The sequence below is a fragment of the Mauremys mutica genome, chromosome 20 (assembly GCF_020497125.1).
Source record: "Mauremys mutica isolate MM-2020 ecotype Southern chromosome 20, ASM2049712v1, whole genome shotgun sequence".
Taxonomy (NCBI): domain Eukaryota; kingdom Metazoa; phylum Chordata; order Testudines; family Geoemydidae; genus Mauremys; species Mauremys mutica.
Genome location: NC_059091.1, coordinates 1,963,083 through 1,987,696, shown reverse-complemented (window position 1 = coordinate 1,987,696; position 24,614 = coordinate 1,963,083). Strand labels below are relative to the sequence as shown.

Sequence of the window (24,614 nt, the reverse complement as noted above, 5' to 3'; positions counted from 1 at the left end):
CTCGGGGGGGCATTGGCACCACTCCCAGTCGGCAGTGTGTCCGGGGCAGCCCTGGCTGCCTCGGGGCTGCGGGAGTGAACAGGCCAGCCCTAGCCGGCAGCTCCAGGGCCAGGGCGTGTGACGCCGACAGGGAGGGGTCCAGCCGCCCGCAGCCCCCCCTCATGTCGCTTGGCATCTCTCCTCTCTGCAGAGCTCCATGAACCTCCCTCCTGACAAAGCCCGGCTCCTGCGCCAGTACGACAATGAGAAAAAATGGGACCTGATCTGCGACCAGGTACCGGGGCGCGGGACGGGACTGGGGCCGTAAGCCCAGCCGCGGCTCGGGGGCCGCGTGGGCAGAAGGCTGGGGGCAGGGGGCTTACCTGGGACAGCAGCAGGGGGGCACTGGGGCTCCCTGGCCGGGTCTGCACAGACACAGGAGTCGCTCTGTGCTCAGCGCTGGCCACAGGAGCCGTCAGGGTGATCCAGGCTTGCGGCTAATGGGAGCAGCGAGTCAGAGCCGCGCACGCTCCTTGCAGCTTTTGCTCCATCCCAGCCACTGATGCCCACGCCTCCCCCTCCTCCTCCTCCCGACACCCGCAGTCATGCCCTTTCCTCCCCTCCAGGAGAGGTTCCAGGTGAAGAACCCCCCCCATACCTACATCCAGAAACTGCAGACCTTCCTGGACCCCGGCGTGACGCGCAAGGTAAGGGGCTCGCCTGGCGGCCGTGAGCTGGGGCCATGGAGACCCTCCTCTTACAAATCCAGACCCAGCGGGGCTTGGAGGGGGATGAAGCATTTGTGCCAGGGACCCCCGCGCTGGGGTCCTGGCTCCCAGCTCTGGTTGAGCAGCCATGCGAGGCGTTTCTCAGAGCTCGAGGGTTTCCCAGCCGCGCAGGCTGAGAGTGAGTTTATCGTGGCATCACGGGCACGTCGCACCGACGCTGAGCTGTGACCGCAGCTGGGCTCATTGGACTCACCCTGGGCGCCTGGTGAGCGCGGAGCGACCCCCTCCCTGGGCAGTGCCTCCTCCAGAACAAACCGTCTGTGGTTACAGAAATAACCCACCCAAACCTTGCAGGGATTTACCACCCACAGATGGGGTGGGATCTCCACGCCACCCAGCAGCCCCCGCTGCAGCACGCTGCCACGCTCCAGGGGTCCTGAATTAGATCTTGGGACATAGGGTGGCATAAACCAGAATTTCCAAGGAGCTGGAATCCACCATTTACAGTAGTCTAAACCTGCAAGTGTCCCGTGCTGCAGAGGAAGGTGAAACCCCCCCCCCAAGGTCTCTGCCAATATGAGCCAGGGGAAAATTCCCACCTGACCCCAAATAGACCCTGAGCATGTGGGTGAGACCCACCAGCCAGATCCCTGGGAAAGAATTCTCGGCAGAACCCGAGCCCGCCCCATCTAGTGTCCTGTCTCCAGCCGTTGGAGATATTTGCTGCTTGCAGTCACAGATCGGCTACGTGCCGTTGTACGCAGCCCCATCATCCCATCCCCTCCATCACTGCTGCAGCGGGGGCTGCTGGGTGGCGTGGGGATCCCACCCCATCTGTGGGTGGTAAACCCCTGCAAACCTGGCCCAGAGAGAATCCGTCCCCACGTGACTAACTGGGAGCCGTCTGATCTCTAGCTGTTTGTCCTAGGCTGTATTGCAAATGCAGAACAGAGGGTCACAGCCCCAGAGAGCGCACAGTGCTGGCTCTGTTGCTGATGGGTCTGGTCTGGCGGGGAGGTGGTTCCTGCCAGGGGTGGAGGGAGCTGGGCTTGGGTCCCGGAGCTGGTTGCTGTTCCTAACAGGGGGACTCTGTTGGCAGAAGTTCAGACGGAGGGTGCAGGAATCAACCAAAGTGCTGCGGGAGCTGGAGATCTCCCTGAGGACCAACCACATCGGGTAGGTGCCACTATCGTGAGGAGCCGCTGGGATTGGTCTGGAGCTGGAGCCAGCGGAGCGGTGGGCTCGTCTCTGCTCAGTGCCCCTTCCGAGTCCCACGTGCTCCGGATTCAGGCTCTGCATGGGCGGCTCCCCCCTCGCTACAGCTCAGGCATCGTTCCATAGCAGCCGAGACCCTTTTCGCCATGGTCCCGCCGCCCCTCGCGCCAGGCTGCCCCAGGCTGCCTGCTGGGGAATTCTCGCTCTGCCGGGTGAGATGAGATCCCTGGCGTGGGGGATGGCAGCACCGCTCAGGTTTGGCCCACCCGCCCCTCCTTTGTGAGGGACATGCCAGGCTGCTGCGCCCCTCAGTTTGGGGGCCCTCTCAAATCGGGGGCCTGGGGCCAACCGCCCTTTTTGTCTCCCCCAGGTGGGCCGGATTGGGCCCAAGCCCCGTCTGTGGGGAGACTTCTTGTCTGTAGCGACCAGCTGCTGCCATCTGTGCTTGGAAGCTCGAGTGTTGCTCCCAACCCAGGGGGTATCTGCAGGACTTGCGTCTCGTGTAGACAAGGCCTGGCTCGAGACCCCAGTCTGCAGGGCAGGGCACCCACTGCTTCCTGCCGCTACGCAGCTCTGTGGCAAACCACTCAGCAAATCAATAAGCCTTTCCCCTGGTGCTGAGGGCCAGTGCTGTCCATTTCCCTCGGAGGGAGGGCGACCGTTTGCTGTCTCATTGGCTGAAGCAGACAGGCAGGACTAGCGGCAGCCTGGCGCAGTGGGTAGAGCACAGGGCTGGGAGCCAGGGGACCTGGGTCCGTTGCTGTGTCTGCCACTGGCTCGCTAGGGTAGGGTCAGGGTAATGGTTAGGGATAGGTCACTGCCTCACTCTGTGCCTCAGTTTTCCCCTCTCTAAAATGGGCAGAATTCTACTTCTCCTTCCTGTGCACATGGCTCCAAGGTCCCGAGTGAAAAGCACTCGATGGGGGGTGGTTACAGGGGACGGAGGCGGAGGAGGGCGCTGTGGAGCCCGGTGGGTTAAGTAAGTTACATTGGTGGGAAGGGAAGGGGCTGGGGGGCGACCAGAGGCTGAAGTGAAGAACAGGAATAAAAACGGAGCCTGGCTGCCCAGGCCAGACACTCCCCAGCCCCGGTGTGCCAAGGGCGAGGGGGTTCGCTGGCTCGTGCCAGGGCTGGGGGTGAGCACAGAGAACGCTGGGACAGGTCCAGGCACATCATGTCTGTTGGACCAGAACCGGCTCCCACCGAGCAGTGGGGTGGGTGGGGTTAGAGGTCAGGGTCCCATGATGTATGCACAGCGCTGGACACTGAGCAAGAGACAGACCCTGCTCCCAAAAGCTTTCAGTGTCAGGATGGATGGGGAAACTGAGGCCCAGGGAGGGGACTAGACTGGCCCGTGGCAGAGCTGGGATTCGAACCCAGCGCTCCCGGCACTGTGTCCTGACCCCGTGGCCATAAGCCTGTCCCCTGGCTCTTTGGGGCTCAGTGGGGCCAACACATTGATGTACGTGCTGCAGGGAGGGGTGCAGGCAGTGACCCCGCAGGCTCATCCGGCCTCGCTTCCCTTTGGAAGTACAACGCTGCCCTCAGACGTCTCCCCCCCCATGACCTCGCCCCGCCTGACGCCACCCCGGTGCGGTGGCCATGCAGGACGTTCCCAGGGCCGTGTCTGCTCAGGGGCGGCGCGTCCCCACCCCTGCGGGCTCAGCTGCAGCTGGAGGGGAAATAGCAGCTGGCACAGGAACTGGGATTGTTCCTGTCTTTGGCCAGGGCCGCGGGCTCGCAGCGGCCAGGCGCCCCTTCCAGCGGATGCTGAGGCCGGAGCTGACATCCTGCACAGAGTCAGCAGCTCCCTGGCTGGGCGGGGCGGGGTGGGGGGAGGCGGGAAGCTGAGAGGCCGCAGGGTGCTGGTGGGACAGTCACCGTGGGGATGAGGCCACGGGTCCCTCTGAACGCCCCGACCCAGGTCCAGCTGAGCCCCTCCGGCCGCCCCCAACCGCTGGGCCATGGGCTTTAAACCTCCGGTGTCTAAACTGAGCCCAGGCACTTCCCCTGGCTCGGGGTCCCAAGGCCTGTTCTTGGGGGGCAGATCTCTGTCGAGCCCCTTCTCCAGAGAGCTCAGACCCCGCAGTCCAACTGCCCAGTCCCCGAGACCGTGCTGGCCCCCCAGCCCATAGCTTGGACACACCCTCTCCCGGCACTCGGGTCACGCCGTGCTCCGGGCCCACAGTTAACACTGCAAGGGCACGTGGCCGGTATAACACAGGACACGCAGAGACTTTTCGTAGGGTCCTAACACCATTGCTCGTTACTGGATAGCAGGAGAAATACAGAGAGCGAGACAAAACGAATAAACCCTGCCTGCATTTCCCTGCCTCGGTTTCGCCAGCGCTCCGGAGCGTTCTCTGGCCGGGGGGCGTCCAGGGCCCTGCGCTGCAGCCAGGGCTTGTTTCTCTTTCTCCAGGTCAGCTTGCTTTGACCTAGGCTGTTCCCCCTCCCGAGTGGCCCTGTCTCTTCCGCTGTGGCCCTGTGCATCTTCCCGGAGCCACACAGCCTCAGGGTTTTCAAGGCATCAGCACCCTGGGGTCTTTGTTCTGCTTTGGGGAGTTTCTGTTGAGCGGTTGGAGAAAGCAGGATCTCCTGTGTGGGTCAGGGCAGCGCTGCCCCGGCTCTGGATTCCACGAGGCGGCAGTTCGCACGCTGGCCAGTCTCTGCTCTCCCCAGAGTTTCTGTCTCATCCATAGAGCAGGGGGGTTGGGTTAGCCGGCGCCGCCGGGGCGGGGGGGTGGCAGAGAGGGGCCCAGTGGGTGGGGAGGAGGCTGCCTGCCCGTCTCTCCCTGGGGCCAGTCCTGGAGCTGCTGAGGCCAGGGGCAGCAGGAAGGTTTGATGCAGACATTCCCTGTGTGTGCGCGCTCCCACTTGTGCACAGACATGCACACACGTGGCCTTGCGCACACAGACACGTGTGCACGCTCTCACACACACAAGCTGACACGTGCTACCGCCAGCACATGCGCCCACTCAGGGTCCACGTGGGGTCACCTCCCCGGCCTGCAGCAGCTGCTGGGTTTGTCTTCACCAGCCCAGGTGCCCTTTAACCCCCCGAGAGCCCTAAAATAGCAGCACGGCCTCAGACAGGAAACGAGCCGGGGGCGAGGCCTGGAGCGCAGACAGACAGGAAATGGGCGGGCTCGCCGGCCCCTCCCCCCCCAGGAGAAACAGCTCCGAGACAGCTCTGGGGTCTGACTCGTGCCAGATCACACAGCCCCCAGCACCGCGCGTTGGAAAATGTCACACCCCGCCCCATGTCACACGCATGCGTGCACCCCCCAATGTCACACACATGTGTGCACCCCATCACGTGTGTGCACCCCCGATGTCACACACATGTGTGCACCCCATCACGTGTGTGCACCTCCGATGTCACACGCATGTGTGCACCCCATCACGTGTGTGCACCCCTGATGTCACACACATGTGTGCACCCCATCACGTGTGTGCACCCCCCAATGTCACATGTATGTGTGCACCCCCCCATGACACACGTGTGCACGCCCCCACCAACTAACATGCAGGCATGTGCCCTGATCGAATAACACGTGTGGATTCATCTAACATGCCTGTGTCCTGCCCCAGTAATGCACAGACGTGTGCCCCCCGTTGCATAACACACGTGCATGCCATGCTGTGCCCTGCCTGAAGAGCCGCCCCCCTGCTCCCTGTCAGGTAACGCACACGCAGACGGCGGGCACGGCCAGGACGTGTGTGCCGGGTAGGGTTCCCAGCATGCAGCTCCTTGCACAGGAACCCCTGAGCTAGGGGAGGAGAAATTGGCCTGCGAGCGTTTTGGGGGCGCAGGGGTGGGGAAGCCACTTTCCAGAGCAACCCAGAATGGAGCCGAAGGCTCTGGCCCTGCCAGATAACAGCCAGACGGCTGGGGGTGCCTGGAGGGGCTGCAATCTACAGGCCACAGCAGGTGCCTGTAGCAGGGTGGGCCGAGGGCGGCGTAACCCTGAATTCCTCGGCTCTGCCAGGTTCTCAGCCCGTGAGCAGAAACTGCCCCAGGACAAAGCTAACCAAGGGCCAACTTTTCACAGGGGCCTCGGCCCCTGCAGCTGCTGCCGCCTGCGGCTTTGTCTGCAAAGCCGACCGGGCGGCTGCCTAAATCCAGCCGTAGGGTCCCTGCCTGCGTGTGGTCAGGAGTGACGGCCGGGGTCACGCGGAGCATCGGGGCCCGGGGGACGGCCGCGCCTGCGTGGCCAGGTCACGCCGTGCCCCGGGCGGGAAGGACAAGGGGGCGCAGGACCCTGAGCGCTGTTCTCCGGGCTGCGTGGCGTGTGCAGCCCCACTGACGTCAATGGACCCTTTATCGTCATGGCGACGCTGTAGCGTTACGGTGTTGATTTCCCCCTGGCTCTGGGGTGTGATCACACCGTGCTGGGGGGTGTCAGTGGCCCCCGAGGTCCCTGCCCCGAGGACCTGTCTCTTTTCCAGCCCAGGACTCCTCCCTGCTAGGGTCTCCTGGCCTGGCACGGCACCGCTGGCTTCTCACCTGGTGCGGGGCTCCGGACCGTGGCTGAAATTCGCCCGGGGCTGGAGGCCAGCATGAGCGCTAGGCACCGCGTCCACTCGCGGGCCCCGGGGTGACTCGCTCTCTGCTCCGCTCTGCAGGTGGGTTCGGGAGTTTCTCAATGACGAGAACAAAGGCCTGGACGTCTTGGTGGAGTATCTCTCCTTCGCGCAGTGTGCTGTGATGTGAGTACCGCGTCTGGGGGGCCCTTTGGGGGCAGCTGCGACTCCGTGTCCCCCTGGGCAGAGCGGGTGAGATCGGGGTTTGCAGGTGCCCCGTCAGACTGGGTCTCTTGAACAGTGCAGGGTGCACTCAAGTAAAGGCCGTGTGATCCCAGCTAACCCGATGTTACTGGGCTCCATTCTCCCGACTGCTCCGAGCCAAGGGCCAGCTGGCCCACGTGCTTCAGGGGAAGGTGTGAGACTCCCGCGGCTGGCAGAAGTGGGCTAATCTGCCCCCCATGAAGGTGACCTGACCCTAAGAGTTAGAGGTTGGCCAGTGCCCCGAAGCAGGAGACTGAATCTTAATAGGAGATATACCAATCTCCTAGAACTGGAAGGGACCTTGAAAGGTCATTGAGTCCGGCCCCCTGCCTTCACTAGCAGGACCAAGTACTGATTTTGCCCCAGATCCCTAAGTGGCCCCCTCAAGGATTGAACTCACAACCCTGGGTTTAGCAGGCCAATGCTCAAACCACTGAGCTCTCCCTCCCCCCAAGCTATCAGCTTCTGCCCTCAGCGACTTCCTGTGGCGGTGAGTTCCACAGGCCGACGCCGCCAGCTGTGAGAGCGTTTCCTTTGAGCGTTCTGCTGCTGCCCCTTTCGGACGTCCTCTTGTGCGTGTGTTCGAGGCAGGGGAGTGGGCGCGCCCGCTCCCGCTCTCCCTTCTCTGGGCCCTGGTTCCGGCGGCGAAGGGCAGGGCAGAACAGAGCCGAAGTGCTCTGCACCCAGCACCGCTCGTTGCTAATACAGGGGTGAGGAGAGTCTCCATTGGCCTTGTGACCCTCTCGCTGCCCCACTGTTGGCCATTTCGTGCCCCAGCCATGGGATTTCCCACCCCCGTCATTTTAAGACGCTAGCCCTGCTGGTGCAAGTCGCCTTCACACGTGTGCCAGGGCAGGGCCGAGCTGGTCGCTCGCTGGGCGGAGAAGAGCATTTGAACAGGGGCTGGGCTTTTCCGTGGCAGGCTCTGCACCGGGCATACAAGGCCGTGATATTTGCAGGGTTCCTGACACGCAGACCCGCCTGCTGCAAGGCCTGGGGGTGGCTGGCTGCTCCGGGGAAGGTGTTTGAAAGCAGGAGTCCCTGGAGGAGAAGCGAATTTCTGCCCTGGTGCCGGGGCGCTTGCTGCGAGCAGGAGCGCGCTCGAGCTGCTACGCCTGCCATGCTGCTTACGAGTCAGTGTGCGCTTGCAGCCCTCGCTAGTGCGCGCAAGTCCCACCCCCGTGCCCCCAGCTTCGGGCGCCGGGCCGGCCCGGGCGGCCCTGCTCTGCCGCTTGCCATGAAGCCTCCGTGCGTGTGTCCCCCTCTCCCGCCCAGGTTTGATTTTGAGGGTCTGGAAAGCGGCGAGGACGGCGCGCTAGAAAAGCTGAAATCCTGGAGCAGATCCATCGAGGATCTGCAACACCCCATAACCCTGTCTGCCCCCTTCACCAACAGCCTCGCCCGCTCTGCGCGCCAGTCCGCCCTACGGTATGTACCCCCCCTGCCGCCCTATGGTATGTACCCCCCCCGCCGCCCTACGGTATGTACCCTCTCCCCCGCCCTACGGCACGTATATGCCCCTCCTCCACCCTATGGTACCTACACCCCCCCCCCCGTGCCCTGCGGTGTGTCACTCCCTCCCACAACTTTGCACTATGATACTCCCCCCCCCCCCATGGTACGTACCCGCCTGCCTGGTACACCCCCCTCTGCTCTGCCCTATTGTACGTGCACCCCCCCATGGTCCACGCTCCCCCCCACTCTGCATCTGCCTGCTCTGCTCTACGCTACGCACCCTCTGTGCCCCCCGCCCCCGGGACATGTGCCCCCTTCTCGCTTCCCAGGGCCGGCCTGTTCCCTTCTCTGCTGCCAGCCCCGTGTCCCGCCTCCACTGGGGGGTCAGTAACGCGCCCTCCTCTCTCTGCTTCCAGGGCCCGTCTCCCTCTCGCTCTGCCTGCCCGTCTCTCTGGCCTGTGCTCTCTCTCTCTGTCCTCTGGCTGTGCCTGCCCCACTTCTCGCTGGGTAAGTACCCGCCGGCGCCAGGCCGCACGGCCTGCTGGGCACGAGCCCCCCCGGGGCCGCCACCACGCCCTGCGCCTTTCCGCTCTGCTCAGCCGCAGGGGCGTGGATGGGGGTGTGTGTGTGAGTGGATGGGGGTGTGTGCACGCGCGCATGGGGGTGGACATTGCGTGGACGTGTGTAGACGTGTGTGAGTGTGTGTGGAGTGGACGTGTGTGTGTGCATGGGGGGTGGACATCGCATGGAGTGGATGCATGTGAGTGTGCATGTGTGTGCATGGAGTGGACGTGTGTGTGCGTGGAGTGGACGTGTGTGAGTGTGCATGTGAGTGGAGTGGACGTGTGTGAGTGCATGGAGTGCATGTGTGTGAGTGTACGAGTGCACACATGAGTGTGCATGGAGTGGACGTGTCTGAGTGTGCGTGGAGTGCATGTGTGTGAGTGTACGAGTGTGCACATGTGAGTGCATGGAGTGGATGTGTCTGAGTGTGCGTGGAGTGCATGTGTGTGAGTGTACGAGTGTGCACAGGTGAGTGTGCATGGAGTGGACATGTCTGAGTGTGCGTGGAGTGCATGTGTGTGAGTGTGCGTGGAGTGGACATGTACATCTTGGTGTTCAGTCACGTGTGTCGACGTGTGCATGCGTGTGGCATCTGGCTGTTCGTACACGTGTGTGCATGCGCGTCTCTTTCTCTTTTCCCCTTTTGGTTTTTCCACCTCCCGGCCCCGCGACTCTGCCTCCCTCTCCCTCTGCGCCCGCATCCATATTCCCTGTGGGTCCCCCTGCCCCTCCGGCACCAGCAGACCTCTGTGCTCACCCTCCCGTGCTCTGCCCTGTGGCCCCGCATGTGTCCTGCCCCTCCATGGACCCTGCACTACCCTTGTGACCAGCGAGTGCCCTCCCTGCTGCCCTGTCCCCCCCATCCGCCTGCCTTGCCCTGCGTGCTCCGTGTGGTGCCCTGCATCGTCCCCTCGGACCTGCCTGCCCCGGAGCCTGGGAATCGCCCCGAGCAGAGCCAGGGGCTGGGGGGAGGACACACAGGTGAGGGTGTGGCCTAGCGAACAGGACGTTGTGCTGAGACTCAGGACACCGACCTGCTGCGTGACTTGGGCCGGTCCTTCCCCTCCCCCCCGTCGAGATGCTGAGCTCCCTGGGTCTAGGACAGGACGGGTGAGGCGCACGTCCCCTTGCCCTGGGAGGATCGGCTCCTCCGTGACCGCGTCTGCGGGCAGCAAGGCTGGGCAGTGTGGCTGAAGGACAGAGACTCCTCCCTGCCTGGCGTGGCCCGTGGGGCTCTGCCACGCTGGCCGGGGGTTAGTACCAGCAGCATTCGGATCCCAGTGCAGCAGGAGTGTGCCATGTGCCCTCCCCACCTTCCACTGTCTCACGCCCGTGCAGTGTCTGTGCCCCTGGCTGGTGCAAGGGGCCGGGCTGTGCATGCTCCATGGCTCGGTACCCGCAGCTGGGGAAGGGGATGGGGCCTGTTACTTCTCCAGGGCTGGGCCTATGCAGACCCCTCGCCGTACGCTCTGAGGAGCGTGCAAAGCGCTGGCTCGGCCTGTGCACAAGGGCCGAGGCTGGCACGAGGTGCAGGGCGTGGCGGGGCCGCTGCAGCTCCGGGGGGCGGGGGAGGCGGCTGTGCTGGCAGAGGTGCTAGGGGAGGTGGGGCAGAGGCTCAGAGGTGCTTGGTCGGGTTTCAGCCCCCGGACGCTGCCAGAGTCAGAGTCTCAGGAGCTCGCGTGCTCTGGCGGTGCCCGGCTCAGAGGTCGCCAGGCAGCCCCTTCCAGGGCTCGCTGACCGCAGGCTGCCATGTCTTTGGCAGCTGCAGCACTTTGCCCAGCAGGAAGGCTCTGAAGAACTCGCGGCTGGTGAGCCAGAAGGACGACGTCCACGTCTGCATCATGTGCCTGCGGGCCATCATGAACTACCAGGTACCCGGCACCTACCACGGACTTGGGGGCGACGGAGGGGACATGGGGCTTCCTCCTCAGCGGCTACTGCCCCTGCCGTTGGCCTGTGTCGAGCCCCTGCACCTGTCCCCAGGGGAAGGGGCAGGAATCCCTGCAGGGGGGCAATGGGGTCTCCTGACCCCCAATCGCTGCAGCTGCCCTGAAGCAGGAGGGTGCGTAACTCCCAGACTCCGGCAGTTTCTCCTGCGAGGCGCGGCTGTAGCAGCTGTTACATAATTTGGAACCGGGCAGCAGGTAGCACCTGGCTTGGAGTTTCCCCTGGTGCAAAAAATGTGAACTTGGGGAATTTTATAGGAGAGAGAAAAAATGACATCTCTGAGCAAGCGGGGAGGGCACGGATAGCTGGTTAGAGCCCACGGGCTGCTCCGGATGAAACCCAGCACGTCCTCCTGCAGCTCTGGAGGAGCCTCTGCTTCCCAGCAGCAAAGGGGGTGGGCTGTGTGTCGGGGATGGGAACCCCACCTCCCCCGGACCTCCGTTCCTGCCCATCCTGCTGTGGCTAGCGCCCCGCTCTGTGCCTTTCCCTCCCTCCTCAGTACGGCTTCAACCTGGTGATGTCCCATCCCCACGCCGTTAATGAGATCGCGCTCAGCCTGAATAACAAGAACCCCAGGTAAGGCGCTGGTGCCGCTCCCTTCCCCGGGCAGAGCGGCAGCAGATCGGGGTCCCGTTCCCTGCGTCCCCTCCCTGGTTCCCCGCCGGGGACGAGAACCCTCCCTGGGCCTGTCTCAGCGAGGAGCGGGGCCGGGCCGGGGGAGAGCGTGGGGATTACAGACCGGAGCAGAAAGCTGCTGGGTGACAGAACCTTTCCCCTCCAGGCGGCTGGCTCCCATCCAGCCCAGGCCTTATCGGCAGCTGGGTGGCCAGAGTGTGAAATGAGTTTGATGGGTCTCAGTCCAGGCCCCGTGGGACGGTGCCTGCAGCAACTGGCAGACACTGGACTTCCCGATCCCCGCCAGGTCAGGGTAGCGGGAACCTGGCACCCGCCTGGGCTCTCTGGGACTCTCATCCCAGCCCCTGTCCCCAGCCTGGGAGTCAGCCCGGGCAGAGAGAGGAGCCCCCGGTGCAGGATCCTGGCTGGGCTCTGTCCCGGCAGGGCAGGGCTTGTGGGTGGGGGGTGAGTCACTGAGCCCGTTGGTCGTCCCCTAGGACCAAGGCCCTGGTGCTGGAGCTGCTGGCGGCTGTCTGCCTGGTGAGGGGAGGCCACGAAATCATTCTCGCTGCCTTCGACAACTTCAAAGAGGTGAGCCCGGCCCTGCCGCCAGGAGCTGCGGGGGCTGGGACGGGCATTGTGGGGCAGAGACTGGGGCCAGCGCTTAGCCTGGCTGTTGGGGGATGGGCTGCCCCATCTCTAGGCTGCAATGGGGCCAGGGTGCTCTGTCCAGCCCATTGCAGCAAAGAGCAGCTGCCCTGGGATCCCGGGGTTAATCCGACAGGAGAGCAGCCCGTGCCCCGATGCCGGGGGGATGGGCACAGGGGCTAGGGAGAGCTGTGTGCGTACGGCGGTAACCCGTCTGCGGGCGCCTTGCAGGTCTGCAAAGAGACGCACCGCTTTGAGAAGCTCATGGGCTATTTCCGGAACGAGGACAGCAACATCGATTTCATGGTGAGCAGTCGGGGGTAGCCCCCACCTGGGGAGCGTGGGGCCAGCGCTGCCCTCCCAGCGGGGCTCCAGCAAGTGCCTGGCAGCCAAGGCACTGGAGAACAGCTGCCCATGCAGGCCTGGATCCCGCCCCCAGGACTCCTGCCCCGAAGGGCGGCTGGCTGGTGCCTGGATCCCAGACCCAGTGATCCATCCCCGCCCCCCCAGGCCGGTCAGCTGGTGCCAGGATCCCAGAGCCAGAGACCCCCCCTGGCCCCCGAAGGCTGGTTGGTGCCTGGATCCCAGACCCAGTGACACACACACACACCCCCCGCCCCCCCAGGCCGGCCGGCTGGTGCCTGGATCCCAGACCCAGAGATCCCCTGTCCCCCAAAAGCCGGGCGGCTGGTGCCTGGATCCTGCCCCCATGACTCCTGCCCCCGAAGGCCGGCTGGTGTATAGATCCCGGACCCAGAGACCCCCTGTCCCCCAGAGGCCGGCTGGCTGGTGCCTGGATCCCAGACCCAGTGATCCATCCCTGCCCCCCCAGGCCGGCTGGCTGGTGCCTGGATCCCGGACCCAGAGACCCCCTGTTCCCCAGAGGCCGGCCGGCTGGTGCCTGGATCCCAGACCCAGAGACCCCCTGTCCCCCAGAGGCCGGCTGGCTGGTGCCTGGATCCCAGACCCAGTGATCAATCCCCGCTCCCCCAGGCCGGTCAGCTGGTGCCTGGATCCCAGACCCACCCAGTGACCCCACCCCCACCCCCGAAGGCCAGCTGGATGGTGTGGGTATCCTGCCCCCCCATTCCCTACGGTGACTCCCCCCCTCCCTTGCAGGTGGCCTGCATGCAGTTCATCAACATTGTGGTGCACTCGGTGGAGGACATGAATTTCCGGGTGCACCTGCAGTACGAATTCACCAAGCTGGGCCTGGAGGAGTTCCTGCAGGTAGAGCCGGGAGCACTAAGACCCCAGATCCTCCTCTGTCCGGTGCATCGCGGTAGCCTGAGGCCCCCCAGTAGCATGGAGGAGACAGACACGTGGCCAGGCTGCATCAGTCCCCCCCGGGGCCCAGCACCGGCTGCTTCAGAGCGAGGCGCAATAGGCAGAGGTGGGGGGGATCTGCCCCCCAGGCCTGCTCTTGCCCCCAGTAGGATCCTTAGGCCCAGAGAGAGGGGAAGTGACTCCCCCAGGCTCACGCAGGGCAGCCGCCCTCCCTCTCCAGCCTCACCGGGCCTCAGTTTCCCTCTCTGTGACATGGGGATGGGCGACGCGAGAGGAAGGCAGCGGCAGGGGACCGTGCCGCTGGGGAGAAGCGGGCGCTCTAAGCTGGCAGGCGGCCTGCCAAGGGGAAGGGAGACGGCTGGGCGGACGGTGTTCTGCTGCCCTGACGCCGAGTTCCCCCCCACAGAAGTCGCGGCACACGGAGAGCGAGAAGCTGCAGGTGCAGATCCAGGCCTACCTGGACAACGTCTTCGACGTGGGGGGGCTGCTGGAGGACGCGGAGACCAAGAATGTGGCGCTGGAGAAAGTGGAGGAGCTGGAGGAGCACGTCTCCCACGTAGGCATCTCGGCCCGTCTGCACCACGGGCTGGGTCCCCACCCCAGCCTCTGCACCCGGCCAGGCCTGCGTGCCGTCTCCCAGCAGGGTGCCGGCAGCACCGGGAGGGGGCGACTCCAACTCCCACGTCTGCGTTCACATCTGCGGATTGCCTGGGCCGATGGGTCTGGCTGGAACCGGCGCCGGGGGTCAGGGCCGGGGTGTGGGGTGCTCTCGGCCATCACCCTCGAGGGGATTCTGCAGAGGTTCTTCCCTGGGTGGCTGGGAACATCAGACTTCCCCCAGGAGTCACAGGGGCGGGGGGCAGATTCCATGGGGCGGGAGGGGGCTTCACTTTCTGTTTGTGCTGGGGGTGTGGGGCTGCCCGTTGGGTCCTGGCAGACCCAGCAGACGGTGTACGGCAGCTCCTAGCTCTGCCCTGTGCCCCCGGTACCAGCTGCCTCGTGCTCTTTCTGCAGTTGACGGAGAAGCTGCTGGATCTGGAGAACGAGAACGTGATGCGCGTGGCGGAGTTGGAGAAGCAGCTACTGCAGCGAGAGAAAGAGCTGGAGCTGGTCAAGGTGTGGGGCAGGATCGGGCCAGGGAACGCGGGGCCGGGGGGATGGCCGAGCAGCTCAGCAATGGGGCCCTGAGCCTTTCGTCTGCCATGAGCCAAGGGTGCTCCCGTCCCAGCCCGTGTCCACCTGCGGAGACGCCCAGCGGGCTGGGGAGCAGCGGGGGGGCTGGTGGGAACATCCGTCGGCCCGGCCCCCTTTCCATGCCGAGCTCTGGGAGCCGGGGCTCTGGGGCTCAGGGCCCCTCCGGACGTGGGGGCCGGGATCTGGCTCGTGGGGGGGACGCAGCCCTAACCGCCCCCGTCTGCGGGTACAGGAGACCTTCGAGAGCACGACTCACCAGGTGCACACGCTGCGCAGGATCATCAAGGAGAAGGAGGCGGCTTTCCGGCGGCACTGCGGCCCCTGCCAGCCCGGGGAGCCGGGGGGCGACCTGCTGCCGTCCCTGGAGGGTGAAGGAGACGTCCCCGACTACGACATCTGCCTCCCGGCTCTGCCTCCTGTGGAGGCTGCCCCCCCGCCCCCACCTCCCCCACCCCCTGTGCCCCCGCCGGCCCCGCCACTGCCAGGTAAGCTCAGCCCGTGCCCTGAGATTGCTGCCAGGTGCCCCCGGAGCAGCCAGCACCTCATCCTCTCCCTCTCTCCCCACAGACAAGTGCCCCCCTGCCCCTCCGCTGCCTGGGGCCTCGCCTTCCGTCATCCTCACCGTGGGGTTGTCAGGTAGGAAGGGTCCCTGTTAGGGCGCGGCGACAACGGAGTGCTGGTCCCGGGGCCAGTGGGGGGGGTGTCCCATGGGGCAGGCAGGGAGGGAGGTCTCCAGGGGGAGTCTCCCATGGGGCAGGCGGGGGGGGCCCATTGGGGAGGGGGTCTCCTGTGGGACAGGCGGGGAGGGGTCTCCCGTAGGTTAGGCGGGGAGGATCTCCCATAGGGCAGGTGGGGAGGGGGTCTCCCATGGGATAGACAGGGGGTCCCATTGGGGAGGGGGTCTGTGACGTTATTGATATAATCTGGGACCATATAGAACATGGTTGCAACCAAAGTCCTGTAGTGGCACCAGATCTTATGTAAAGGGGGTGATATAAGGTGTCTAGGACCAGGTTCTGGGTTGCTGGGTATGATTATGGGGTCTATATGTCTGTATCATTTTGTAGTTGAAGTTATAGGTATTGGCTCTGTACTGGCTGTTTTACAAATTTGTGCTGTTTCTGGTGGTGTTAGCTCTGCCTAGCCTGCTTGATGGCCCATTAAGGCCCATCAGCTACACAGTTGACCCATGGAGGGAGCCCACAGCCTGGGCAGAGAGGGCAGGAGAGAGGGGCACGGCCCCCAGCCCACCGGTGCAGCCGGCCACAGACCGGCCCTGTGGGCCTGCTGCGAGCGAGGCGGTTTCACGCCCTCCCTGTCCCCTTGTCCCCAGCCATCCGGATAAAGAAGCCCATCAAGACCAAGTTCCGCCTGCCCGTCTTTAACTGGACAGCCCTGAAACCCAACCAGATCAGCGGCACCGTCTTCAGTGAGCTGGACGACGAGAGGATCCTGGAGGTGGGCGCAGGGCCGGGGGCCTCGTCCCGGTGGGAGCGGGAGTGGAGCTCACGGAGCCGGGGCCAGGGTGCTCCTGCCGTCCTGGGGGCAGCGGTGCGCTGGGGCTGGGGCTGGCAGTGAGCAGTCCCTAGCGGGGGGTCCCGTCCGTGGGTCCCCCAGGGAGGCAGTGAGCAGTCCCTAGCGGGGGGGTCCCCTGGGGCTGGCAGGGAGCAGTCCCTAGCGGGGGGGCCCCCGGGGCTGGCAGGGAGCAGTCCCTAGCGGGGGGGCCCCCGGGGCTGGCAGTGAGCAGTCCCTAGCGGGGGGTCCCCCGGGGATGGCAGTGAGCAGTCCCTAGCGGGGGGTCCCCCGGGGCTGGCAGTGAGCAGTCCCTAGCGGGGTGCTGCCCCCCCATTCTGCAGGGATCCCCAGGGAGCTCCCGGGGCGGGGTCCCCCCAGGCCTAGCTGGCAGGTCGCGTGGCCGGTGTGGCAGTGGTGTCCCTGGTTCGGGTGCCCAGCCTGGCTGGGAGCCGTGGGGCAGGGCCTGCCGGGTGACGCTCTCCCCGCTCCCCGCCAGGACCTGGACCTGGACAAGTTCGAGGAGCTCTTCAAAACCAAAGCTCAGGGCCCGGCCATGGAGCTGGTCTGCGCCAAGAACAAGGCCTCGCACAAGGCGGCCAGCAAGGTGACGCTGCTGGAGGCCAACCGGGCGAAGAACCTGGCCATCACGCTGCGCAAGGCAGGCCGCAGCGCCGAGGAGATCTGCAGAGCCATCCACACGTAGGTGCCCCCGGGCGAGCCCCTGCTTTGCACCCCCAGCCGGAGGCTCGGCCTCTGGGAACGCGGGGGCTGGAATCCCCTCCCCGGGCTCCAGTGCTTTGCAGGAGCCTCTCACACCCAGTGCCCCCCCAGGCCGGGGGAGGGAGGGGCCCCGGCAGCGCCCCCAGCCCCAGGGGAGAGCAGGCGGCTTTGCAGCGGGTACGGGGAGGGTAAATGGGAGGGCGTCTCCCCTGACTGCCCCGGAGCTGCGCCCGGCCCTGGGCTGGCGGGGTGGGGGCGGCCCTGCCCCCCGCGCGCTGACGGGTCCCGCCCGGCCGGCAGGTTTGACCTGCAGACGCTGCCGGTGGACTTCGTGGAGTGCCTGATGCGGTTCCTGCCCACGGAGGCGGAGGCGAAGCTGCTGCGGCAGTACGAGAGGGAGCGCAAGCCGCTGGAGGAGCTGGCGGACGAGGACCGGTTCATGCTGCACTTCAGCAAGGTGGAGCGCCTGGCGCAGCGCATGGCCATCATGGCGTTCCTGGGCAACTTCCACGAGAACCTCCAGCTGCTGACGCCGGTACGGGCCCTGCCCCCCCCCGCTGGAGCCCGGCCCCTGGCCCTGGCCCTGCCATGAGCTCCGCCCTAGAGCGGCCCGAGCCCCACGCTGGAGCCTGGCCCTGGCCCGGCCACGAGCTCCGCCCTAGAGCGGCCCGAGCCCCACGCTGGAGCCTGGCCCTGGCCCTGGCCCTGGCCCGGCCACGAGCTCCGCCCTAGAGCGGCCCGAGCCCCACGCTGGAGCCTGGCCCTGGGCTGGCCACGAGCTCCGCCCTAGAGCGGCCCGAGCCCCACGCTGGAGCCTGGCCCTGGCCCTGCCACGAGCTCCGCCCTAGAGCGGCCCGAGCCCCACGCTGGAGCCCGGCCCCTGGCCCTGCCATGAGCTCCGCCCTAGAGCGGCCCGAGCCCCACGCTGGAGCCTGGCCCTGGGCTGGCCACGAGCTCCGCCCTAGAGCGAGGCCCTGGGCTGGCCACGAGCTCCGCCCTAGAGCGGCCCGAGCCCCACGCTGGAGCCTGGCCCTGGGCCTGGGCTGGCCACGAGCTCCGCCCTAGAGCGGCCCGAGCCCCACGCTGGAGCCTGGCCCCTGGCCCTGGCCCTGGGCTGGCCACGAGCTCCGCCCTAGAGCGGCCCGAGCCCCACGCTGGAGCCTGGCCTTGGGCTGGCCATGCCACACGCTGGAGCCCAGCCCCTGGCCCTGCCATGAGCCTCGCCCTGGGCTGGCCACGAGCTCCGCCCTAGAGCGGCCCGAGTCCTGTGCCCGGGGACCTGGCTATGGGAACTGAGGATTCGACCGCCAAGGCGAGGGAGGGGAGGGCCAGGGGTTGGGCTCGTCGGTGATGCCCCATTGCTGCGTCGGGCCATTGATGGCACCAGGTCCTGGGGGCCAGTTAAACCTCCGCTGGCTCCCGCCCCTGGGGTGCACCGAAGGGCATGTGCTGCCCCCGCCCCCCAAGACCGGGGTAGCGGACGTGACGCTCGGTGATTTGGTCCCTCTCCTGCCCCTCCAGCAACTCAACGCCGTCATCGCTGCCTCGGCCTCCGTCAAGGCGTCTCAGAAGCTGAAGCACGTGCTGGAGGTGAGCGGGCACTTGGCCGGCCCCGCTCCCTGCGGCGGGACGGGGGGCCCGGGGGTGTCCCCGGCGCGGGGCCGGCCCCGCTCCCTGCGGCGGGACGGGGGGCCCGGGGCTGTCCCCGGCGCGTGGCCGGCCCCGCTCCCTGCGGCGGGACGGGGGGCCTGGGGCAGAGGGGTGTCCCCGGCGCGTGGCCGGCCCCGCTCCCTGCGGCGGGACGGGGGGCCCGGGGGTATCCCCGGCGCGTGGCTGGCCCCGCTCCCTGCGGCGGGACGGGGGGCCTGGGACAGAGGGGTGTCCCTGGTGCGTGGCCGGCCTCGCTCCCTGCGGCAGGGGGGGGCCCGGGGGTGTCCCTGGTGCGTGGCCGGCCTCGCTCCCTGCGGCGGGGGGGGGCCTGGGGCAGAGGGGTGTCCCTGGCGCATGGCCGGCCTCGCTCCCTGCGGCGGGGGGGGCTGGGGCAGAGGGGTGTCCCTGGTGCGTGGCCGGCCTCGCTCCCTGCGGCGGGGGGGGCACTGGGGCGTCCCTGTGTCCCTGGTGCGTGTCCGGCCTCGCTCCCTGCGGCGGCGGGGGGGGGCTGGGGCAGAGGGGTGTCCCTGGTGCGTGGCCGGCCTCGCTCCCTGCGGCGGGGAGGGGGGGGCACTGGGGCATCCCTGTGTCCCTGGTGCGTGGCCGGCCCCACTCTCTGCGGCGGGAGGGGGGGCCTGGGGGTGTCCCCGGTGCGTGGCCGGCCCCACTCTGCGGCGGGAGGGGGGTGCAGGGGGTTGTCCCTGGCGCTGGCCCGGGACTGCTCAGCAGGTAGAACAGGAGCCAGAGGCGTGGCTGCCGGGAGGTCCCTGGGGATTTAGGCTTCTCTCTGTAGCCTGGCGCTGCCCGACCTGCCAGCTGCTCCTTGCTGGGGGGACGGCCGGTGGGAGCCCCAGGCAGGTGCTCGGACTAGAACCTGGGCAGTGAGCTGGGTTAGGGGCCACGGAGACGAGGTGTGAGCCCGGCTGGGTGACTGCAGCAGGGAAGGGAGCTGGGAGCTAGGCCCATTTTACAGACGGGGAAGGTGAGGCACAGGGGCTGACTCACTTGGCATGTTGGGAAGGGAACCCGAGTCCTGGCTTCCCCTTGGCAGCTGACGCTTGAGGCAGGAGGCTGCTCTGGGCTAGGAGGTGGGAAGGGACGCGGGGGCTGCCTGCAGGCTCTGGCTGGCGGCTGGTTTCGTGTCTCTGACCCTGCCCTGCGGGTCCCTCTGCAGATTATCCTGGCCCTGGGCAACTACATGAACAGCAGCAAACGCGGCTGCGTCTACGGCTTCAAGCTGCAGAGTCTGGACCTGGTAAGGAGCCTTTGGGCCGCTTGCGTGTCGAGGCTGCTGGCCGTGCACACCCGTGCACGTGCACGGACGCCGATCTGTGCACGCACCCTAGTGCGCTCACGCTTTGTACACAAGGTGCATGTTTGTGCAGTTACTTCCACGTGTGTATATTTGCACGTGTACATGCGCAGGTGCAAGCCAGCGAGGCCCCATGCACCCCCCCACCACAGCCCTGACCCCCCCCCCCTCGCTCTGCTCCCCTCTCCGAAGCTGCTGGACACCAAGTCGACAGACCGGAAGCTGACGCTGCTGCACTTCATCGCGCTGACCGTGCGGGAGAAGTACCCGGACCTGGCCACCTTCTGGCAGGAGCTGCACTTCGTGGAGAAGGCAGCAGCAGGTAGAGCAGCTGCCCTGCCCCCCCAGTGGCTGGGGAGCCTCGGGGCTCCATCCCTGGGCCCTGGAGCCAGCCCCACAGGGCTCTGCAGCTCGCCCTGCTTCCCGCCGGCCGGGCCCAGCCCTGGCCGCCCCCACCGGGCCCGGGAACGCTCCAGCGGCTGAGCCCGCCATGGGCCGATCAAGGGGGACGTGTGGCTTTCCCGAGGGTTAAAGCTCTCCCTTCCCCTGGCCGCCGAGCCCCTCCTGTCCCTGTCGGGGGGCTGCCCCCCCGTTAGCCAGAGCCCCGCCCCCAGCAGCATGTCCCCGAGCAGAGGGGGGGGTCTCTTCCCCTGACCCCCCCCGCTCCCCGCCCCGCAGTGTCCCTGGAGAACGTGCTGCTGGACGTAAAGGAGCTGGGGCGCGGCATGGACCTGATCCGGCGGGAGTGCAGCATTCACGACAGCAGCGTCCTGCGCAGCTTCCTGGGCGCCAGCGAAGGCCGGCTGGAGAAGCTGCAGAAGGACGCCAAGACAGCGGAGGTGAGGGGGTGGGGGAGGCTGGGGGCGGGGCGGGACAGCTCAGGGGGGCACTGCTCTCCGGCGGCTGGCCCAGTGCAGCAGGGCAGAGCATCCTGCCAGGGTCCCAGCGGCAGGATCTGTCTCGGGGGGTCTCCTTTCCCTTGCAGGGGCTGGGATTGTACCAGAGCAGCTATGGAGTGAGCAGCAGCAGCCCAGGCATGGGGTTCTCCCCCCGACTCCTCCTCTGGCCCCACAAGCACCCCGCGAGCTCAGGGCCCCAGGCTGAAGCAGGGCCTGGGGCGAGCCCCTTCTTACGCCCCGGGCCTGTCGGTTGAGTTGTGGGACTCGTGACTAAAAAGCAGGCGCTAAGAAATGCTCTTGGGGCAGACCTGTGTGCCAGCGTGTGGCTGGATGTGCGCTGTGCACCAGACTCGCGGGCACATCCAGCGTGCAGCCAGGCGGGAGCTGTGCACACGCGCTGTGCACCAGAACCGCGTGCACATCCAGCGTGCAGCCAGGCGGGAGCTGTGCACACGCGCTGTGCACCAGACTCGCGGGCACATCCAGCGTGCAGCCAGGCGGGGGCTGTGCACACGCGCTGTGCACCAGAACCGCGTGCACATCCAGCGTGCAGCCAGGCGGGGGCTGTGCACACGCGCTGTGCACCAGAACCGCGTGCACATCCAGCGTGCAGCCAGGCGGGGGCTGTGCACACGCGCTGTGCACCAGACCCGCGTGCACATCCAGCGTGCAGCCAGGCGGGGGCTGTGCACACGCGCTGTGCACCAGAACCGCGTGCACATCCAGCGTGCAGCCAGGCGGGGGCTGTGCACACGCGCTGTGCACCAGACCCGCGTGCACATCCAGCGTGCAGCCAGGCGGGGGCTGTGCACACGCGCTGTGCACCAGACCCGCGTGCACATCCAGCGTGCAGCCAGGCGGGGGCTGTGCACACGCGCTGTGCACCAGACCCGCGTGCACATCCAGCGTGCAGCCAGGCGGGGGCTGTGCACACGCGCTGTGCACCAGACCCGCGTGCACATCCAGCGTGCAGCCAGGCGGGGGCTGTGCACACGCGCTGTGCACCAGACCCGCGTGCACATCCAGCGTGCAGCCAGGCGGGGGCTGTGCACACGCGCTGTGCACCAGACCCGCGTGCACATCCAGCGTGCAGCCAGGCGGGGGCTGTGCACACGCGCTGTGCACCAGACCCGCGTGCACATCCAGCGTGCAGCCAGGCGGGGGCTGTGCACACGCGCTGTGCACCAGACCCGCGTGCACATCCAGCGTGCAGCCAGGCGGGGGCTGTGCACACGCGCTGTGCACCAGACCCGCGTGCACATCCAGCGTGCAGCCAGGCGGGGGCTGTGCACACGCGCTGTGCACCAGAACTGTGTGCACGTCCCATGTGGGACCGGATGGTATTTTGCACGTCACAGCATTTGAAATTCTGGCCATCTGGCTGGCGTAGGGATGCGCCTTGCGGGCTGGGAGGTGTGTGGAGTTTGCTAAGATCCTGTTTGGCAGGACGCCTACAACACGGTCGTGCGCTACTTCGGCGAGAGCCCCAAGACGATGCCCCCCTCTGTGTTCTTCCCTGTCTTCGTCCGCTTCATCCGCTCCTACAAGGTGAGTGGAGCCCCCTGCAGAGCCGGCCCCCCGGGCCCCTCCCCACTCTGCACCCTGGGGCTGGGTTCAGGCCACAGCGGCAGGCTCCTTCCTGCCATTGTCCCACACGGGAAGCGGCTCGGCACCTCCCTGGCCGCCCTGCTGCCCTCTCCCTCCGCCTCTGCCCGGCTTGCTCCTGCCAGCCGCCCCCCAACGCCGCGAGCCCTCAGGCCCTGACTGACCTGGCATCAGCAGGGCCGTGGTCTGGCTCGCTGCCCCCCGTTAACACCCCCCCCCCCGTTGTGCCGCAGGACGCAGAGCAGGAGAACGAGCAGCGGAAGAAGCAGGAGGAGGTGCTGCGGGAGAAGATGCTGGCTCAGGAGGCCAAGAAGCTGGAGAAGGTAGGGAGGGGGGGTGCTGGTACGGGGAGGGGGGACAGCCCGGAGCTTCCCCCCCCCCATCCCTATGGCACTTCACCCGTCGAGCCCAGCGGCACAGGGACAAAGCCGAAGGCCGGTCCCAGGAAGGGGTGTCATGGCTGTGGGGGGAGGCGGGGCGGGGATCATGAATCATACTCTCTTCCATGGGATGGGATGCAGGGACGGGACACATGCACCCACGGGTGATACTGCTCCCATCCTGCATACCTGGAAGGGTGGGGGGGGTTGGGCGGGACGAGGTTATGGGGGAGCAGGATGCATCTGCCTGGAGCAGTGTGGGGATTACAGGTGGGATCTGCCCCCGGGGGTGGGGGCGGTACAGTACAGGCCGGGGGGGGGATCAGGCCCGGGGGGGGAGGGCGGTACAGGCTGGGGGGGGATCAGCCCCAGGCGGGTGGGGGGTACAGGCCAGGTGGGATCATCCCTGGGGGCGGGCGGTACAGGCCGGGGGGGGATCAGCCCCAGGGGGGTGGGGGGTACAGGCCGGGGGGGGGGATCAGCCCCAGGGGGGTGGGGGGAGTACAGTACAGGCCGGGGGGGGATCCATCTCAGGGGGAGGGGTGGGTCTCCTTTCCCCAGCCCTTCACCCACCCCGTGCCCGTTGCAGCGGAACAAGTGGCAGCAGCAGGAGCTGATTGCAGAGCTGCGCCGGCGCCAGGCCAAGGAGCACCGGCCCGTCTACGAGGGCAAGGACGGGACCATCGAGGACATCATCACGGGTAGGTGCCCGCCCCCTCCCTGCCTCACCCCCCCCCCACGGGTGCTGGCGGAGCCCCAGAGGCAGCGTGGCCTAGTGGCTGGGGCGCCGGGCCAGGACTCAGGACGCCTGGGTCCTGTTCCTGGTTCTGCCCCTGCCCTGCTGGGGGCCCCTCGCGGTGCCACGTCTGGTTGGTTGGAGGCTGGCTTGGGGCAGGAGCCGTCTCGTGCCACGGGCACGTGCAGCGCTGGCCCTGAGGTGCTGCTAGCAGCCAGCCGAGGACGCCTGTGGCTTTGCCAGGGGCTTGCTGAGCCGCTGCTCCCTGGGGTGGGGGGGGCCGGGATGGGCGCGGCCGTGCGGGCTTTGACGCGTGTCTCTGTCAAACGTCTGCAGTGCTGAAGAGCGTCCCCTTCACGGCCCGATCCGCCAAACGGGGCTCTAGGTTCTTCTGCGACCCGTCCCACCACGATGAGTCTAACTGTTAGCCCCGGGCGCTGTAATGCCCTGCCAAGGTATCGCCCTGAGCCCTGCTCCCCGTGCATGGCCCCGGACGGAGCATCCCGTCCTGCATGCACTGGCCCCTTCCCACTGCCACCCCCTATGCTGACGGGCACCCAGCCTGGCACTGTATGCACCCCCGTCCTGCCCCCGGACGGAGCGCCCTGTCTGCATCCCCCCCCCCCCCGACCGCCACGCCCCCCATGCTGACGGGCACCCAGCCTGGCACTGCATGCACCTCCCACCCCGCCCCCGGACTGAGCACCCTGTCTGCATCCCCCCCCCCCCCAACCGCCTCACCCCCTGTGCTGACGGGCACCCACCCTGGCACTGCATGCACCCCCATCCCGCCCCCGGACAGAGCACCCTGTCTGCATCCCCCCCGACCGCCTCACCCCCTGTGCTGACGGGCACCCACCCTGGCACTGCATGCACCCCCATCCCGGAGCATGCGCCCTCGATGCTAACGCAGTAGTTTACTAAATGCACCCCCCAAGGGGGCTCGGTGTCTGCATGGGGGGGACGTGCAGTGACCCACTGGCTCGTTGCCCCAGTGCCTGGAGGGGCGTCGGGGGAGCCGTGGGGACAGGCTGTGTATCAGGAGGAAGGTGCTGAGCCCGACGCTGGATGTGGGGGGCTGGGGGCTTCGGGGGTGGGTGGGCTGCAGAATCCATCTCAGTGGCTGCTCCCGCGTGACACTGCCCCTCTGTGGAGCGAGTTTGCTGGGTCTCGGCCCAGTTCACAGCACCTGGCAGCCCGGGCAAGGCTGGGCTGCCACAGCGAGCGGTTGTGCCCCTCCCCTGGTCTGGGGATGGGGGTGGGGTCATGCTTTGGGTGGGGGTGAAACGGGATTGCATGATGGAGCAAGGAGGTCGAACCCCTAAACCAGCCCCCCCCCCCCCGGCCTTTGGGGCTTCCCAGCTCTGGAATGGG

At 67.0% G+C, this 24,614-nt stretch overlaps 1 protein-coding gene across 9 annotated transcripts in view; it reads left to right on the top strand.

Moving 5' to 3' along the window:
• The window catches only part of FMNL3 (formin like 3), a 49,156-nt gene that overhangs the window by 23,676 nt on the left and 866 nt on the right, over positions 1-24,614 (top strand). For 4 of the 9 annotated variants that reach the window (XM_044994746.1, XM_044994744.1, XM_044994741.1 and 1 more), the window contains exons 2-25: positions 191-274; positions 606-686; positions 1,807-1,883; positions 6,552-6,635; positions 7,989-8,141; positions 10,495-10,603; positions 11,179-11,255; positions 11,792-11,885; positions 12,174-12,248; positions 13,062-13,172; positions 13,636-13,785; positions 14,244-14,345; positions 14,656-14,908; positions 14,991-15,059; positions 15,757-15,881; positions 16,435-16,637; positions 16,959-17,193; positions 18,180-18,248; positions 19,483-19,563; positions 19,813-19,942; positions 20,299-20,459; positions 21,966-22,067; positions 22,358-22,447; positions 23,094-23,205. In XM_044994746.1, coding sequence (XP_044850681.1) covers positions 197-274; positions 606-686; positions 1,807-1,883; positions 6,552-6,635; positions 7,989-8,141; positions 10,495-10,603; positions 11,179-11,255; positions 11,792-11,885; positions 12,174-12,248; positions 13,062-13,172; positions 13,636-13,785; positions 14,244-14,345; positions 14,656-14,908; positions 14,991-15,059; positions 15,757-15,881; positions 16,435-16,637; positions 16,959-17,193; positions 18,180-18,248; positions 19,483-19,563; positions 19,813-19,942; positions 20,299-20,459; positions 21,966-22,067; positions 22,358-22,447; positions 23,094-23,205 — 2,821 coding nt within the window. In that variant the 5' untranslated portion in view covers positions 191-196. Of the gene's footprint in view, positions 1-190; positions 275-605; positions 687-1,806; positions 1,884-6,551; positions 6,636-7,988; positions 8,142-8,617; positions 8,676-10,494; positions 10,604-11,178; positions 11,256-11,791; positions 11,886-12,173; positions 12,249-13,061; positions 13,173-13,635; positions 13,786-14,243; positions 14,346-14,655; positions 14,909-14,990; positions 15,060-15,756; positions 15,882-16,434; positions 16,638-16,958; positions 17,194-18,179; positions 18,249-19,482; positions 19,564-19,812; positions 19,943-20,298; positions 20,460-21,965; positions 22,068-22,357; positions 22,448-23,093; positions 23,206-23,576; positions 23,696-24,614 lie in introns of those variants that run through there. The other 5 variants (XM_044994742.1, XM_044994747.1, XM_044994748.1 and 2 more) reach the window with 5 other exon arrangements.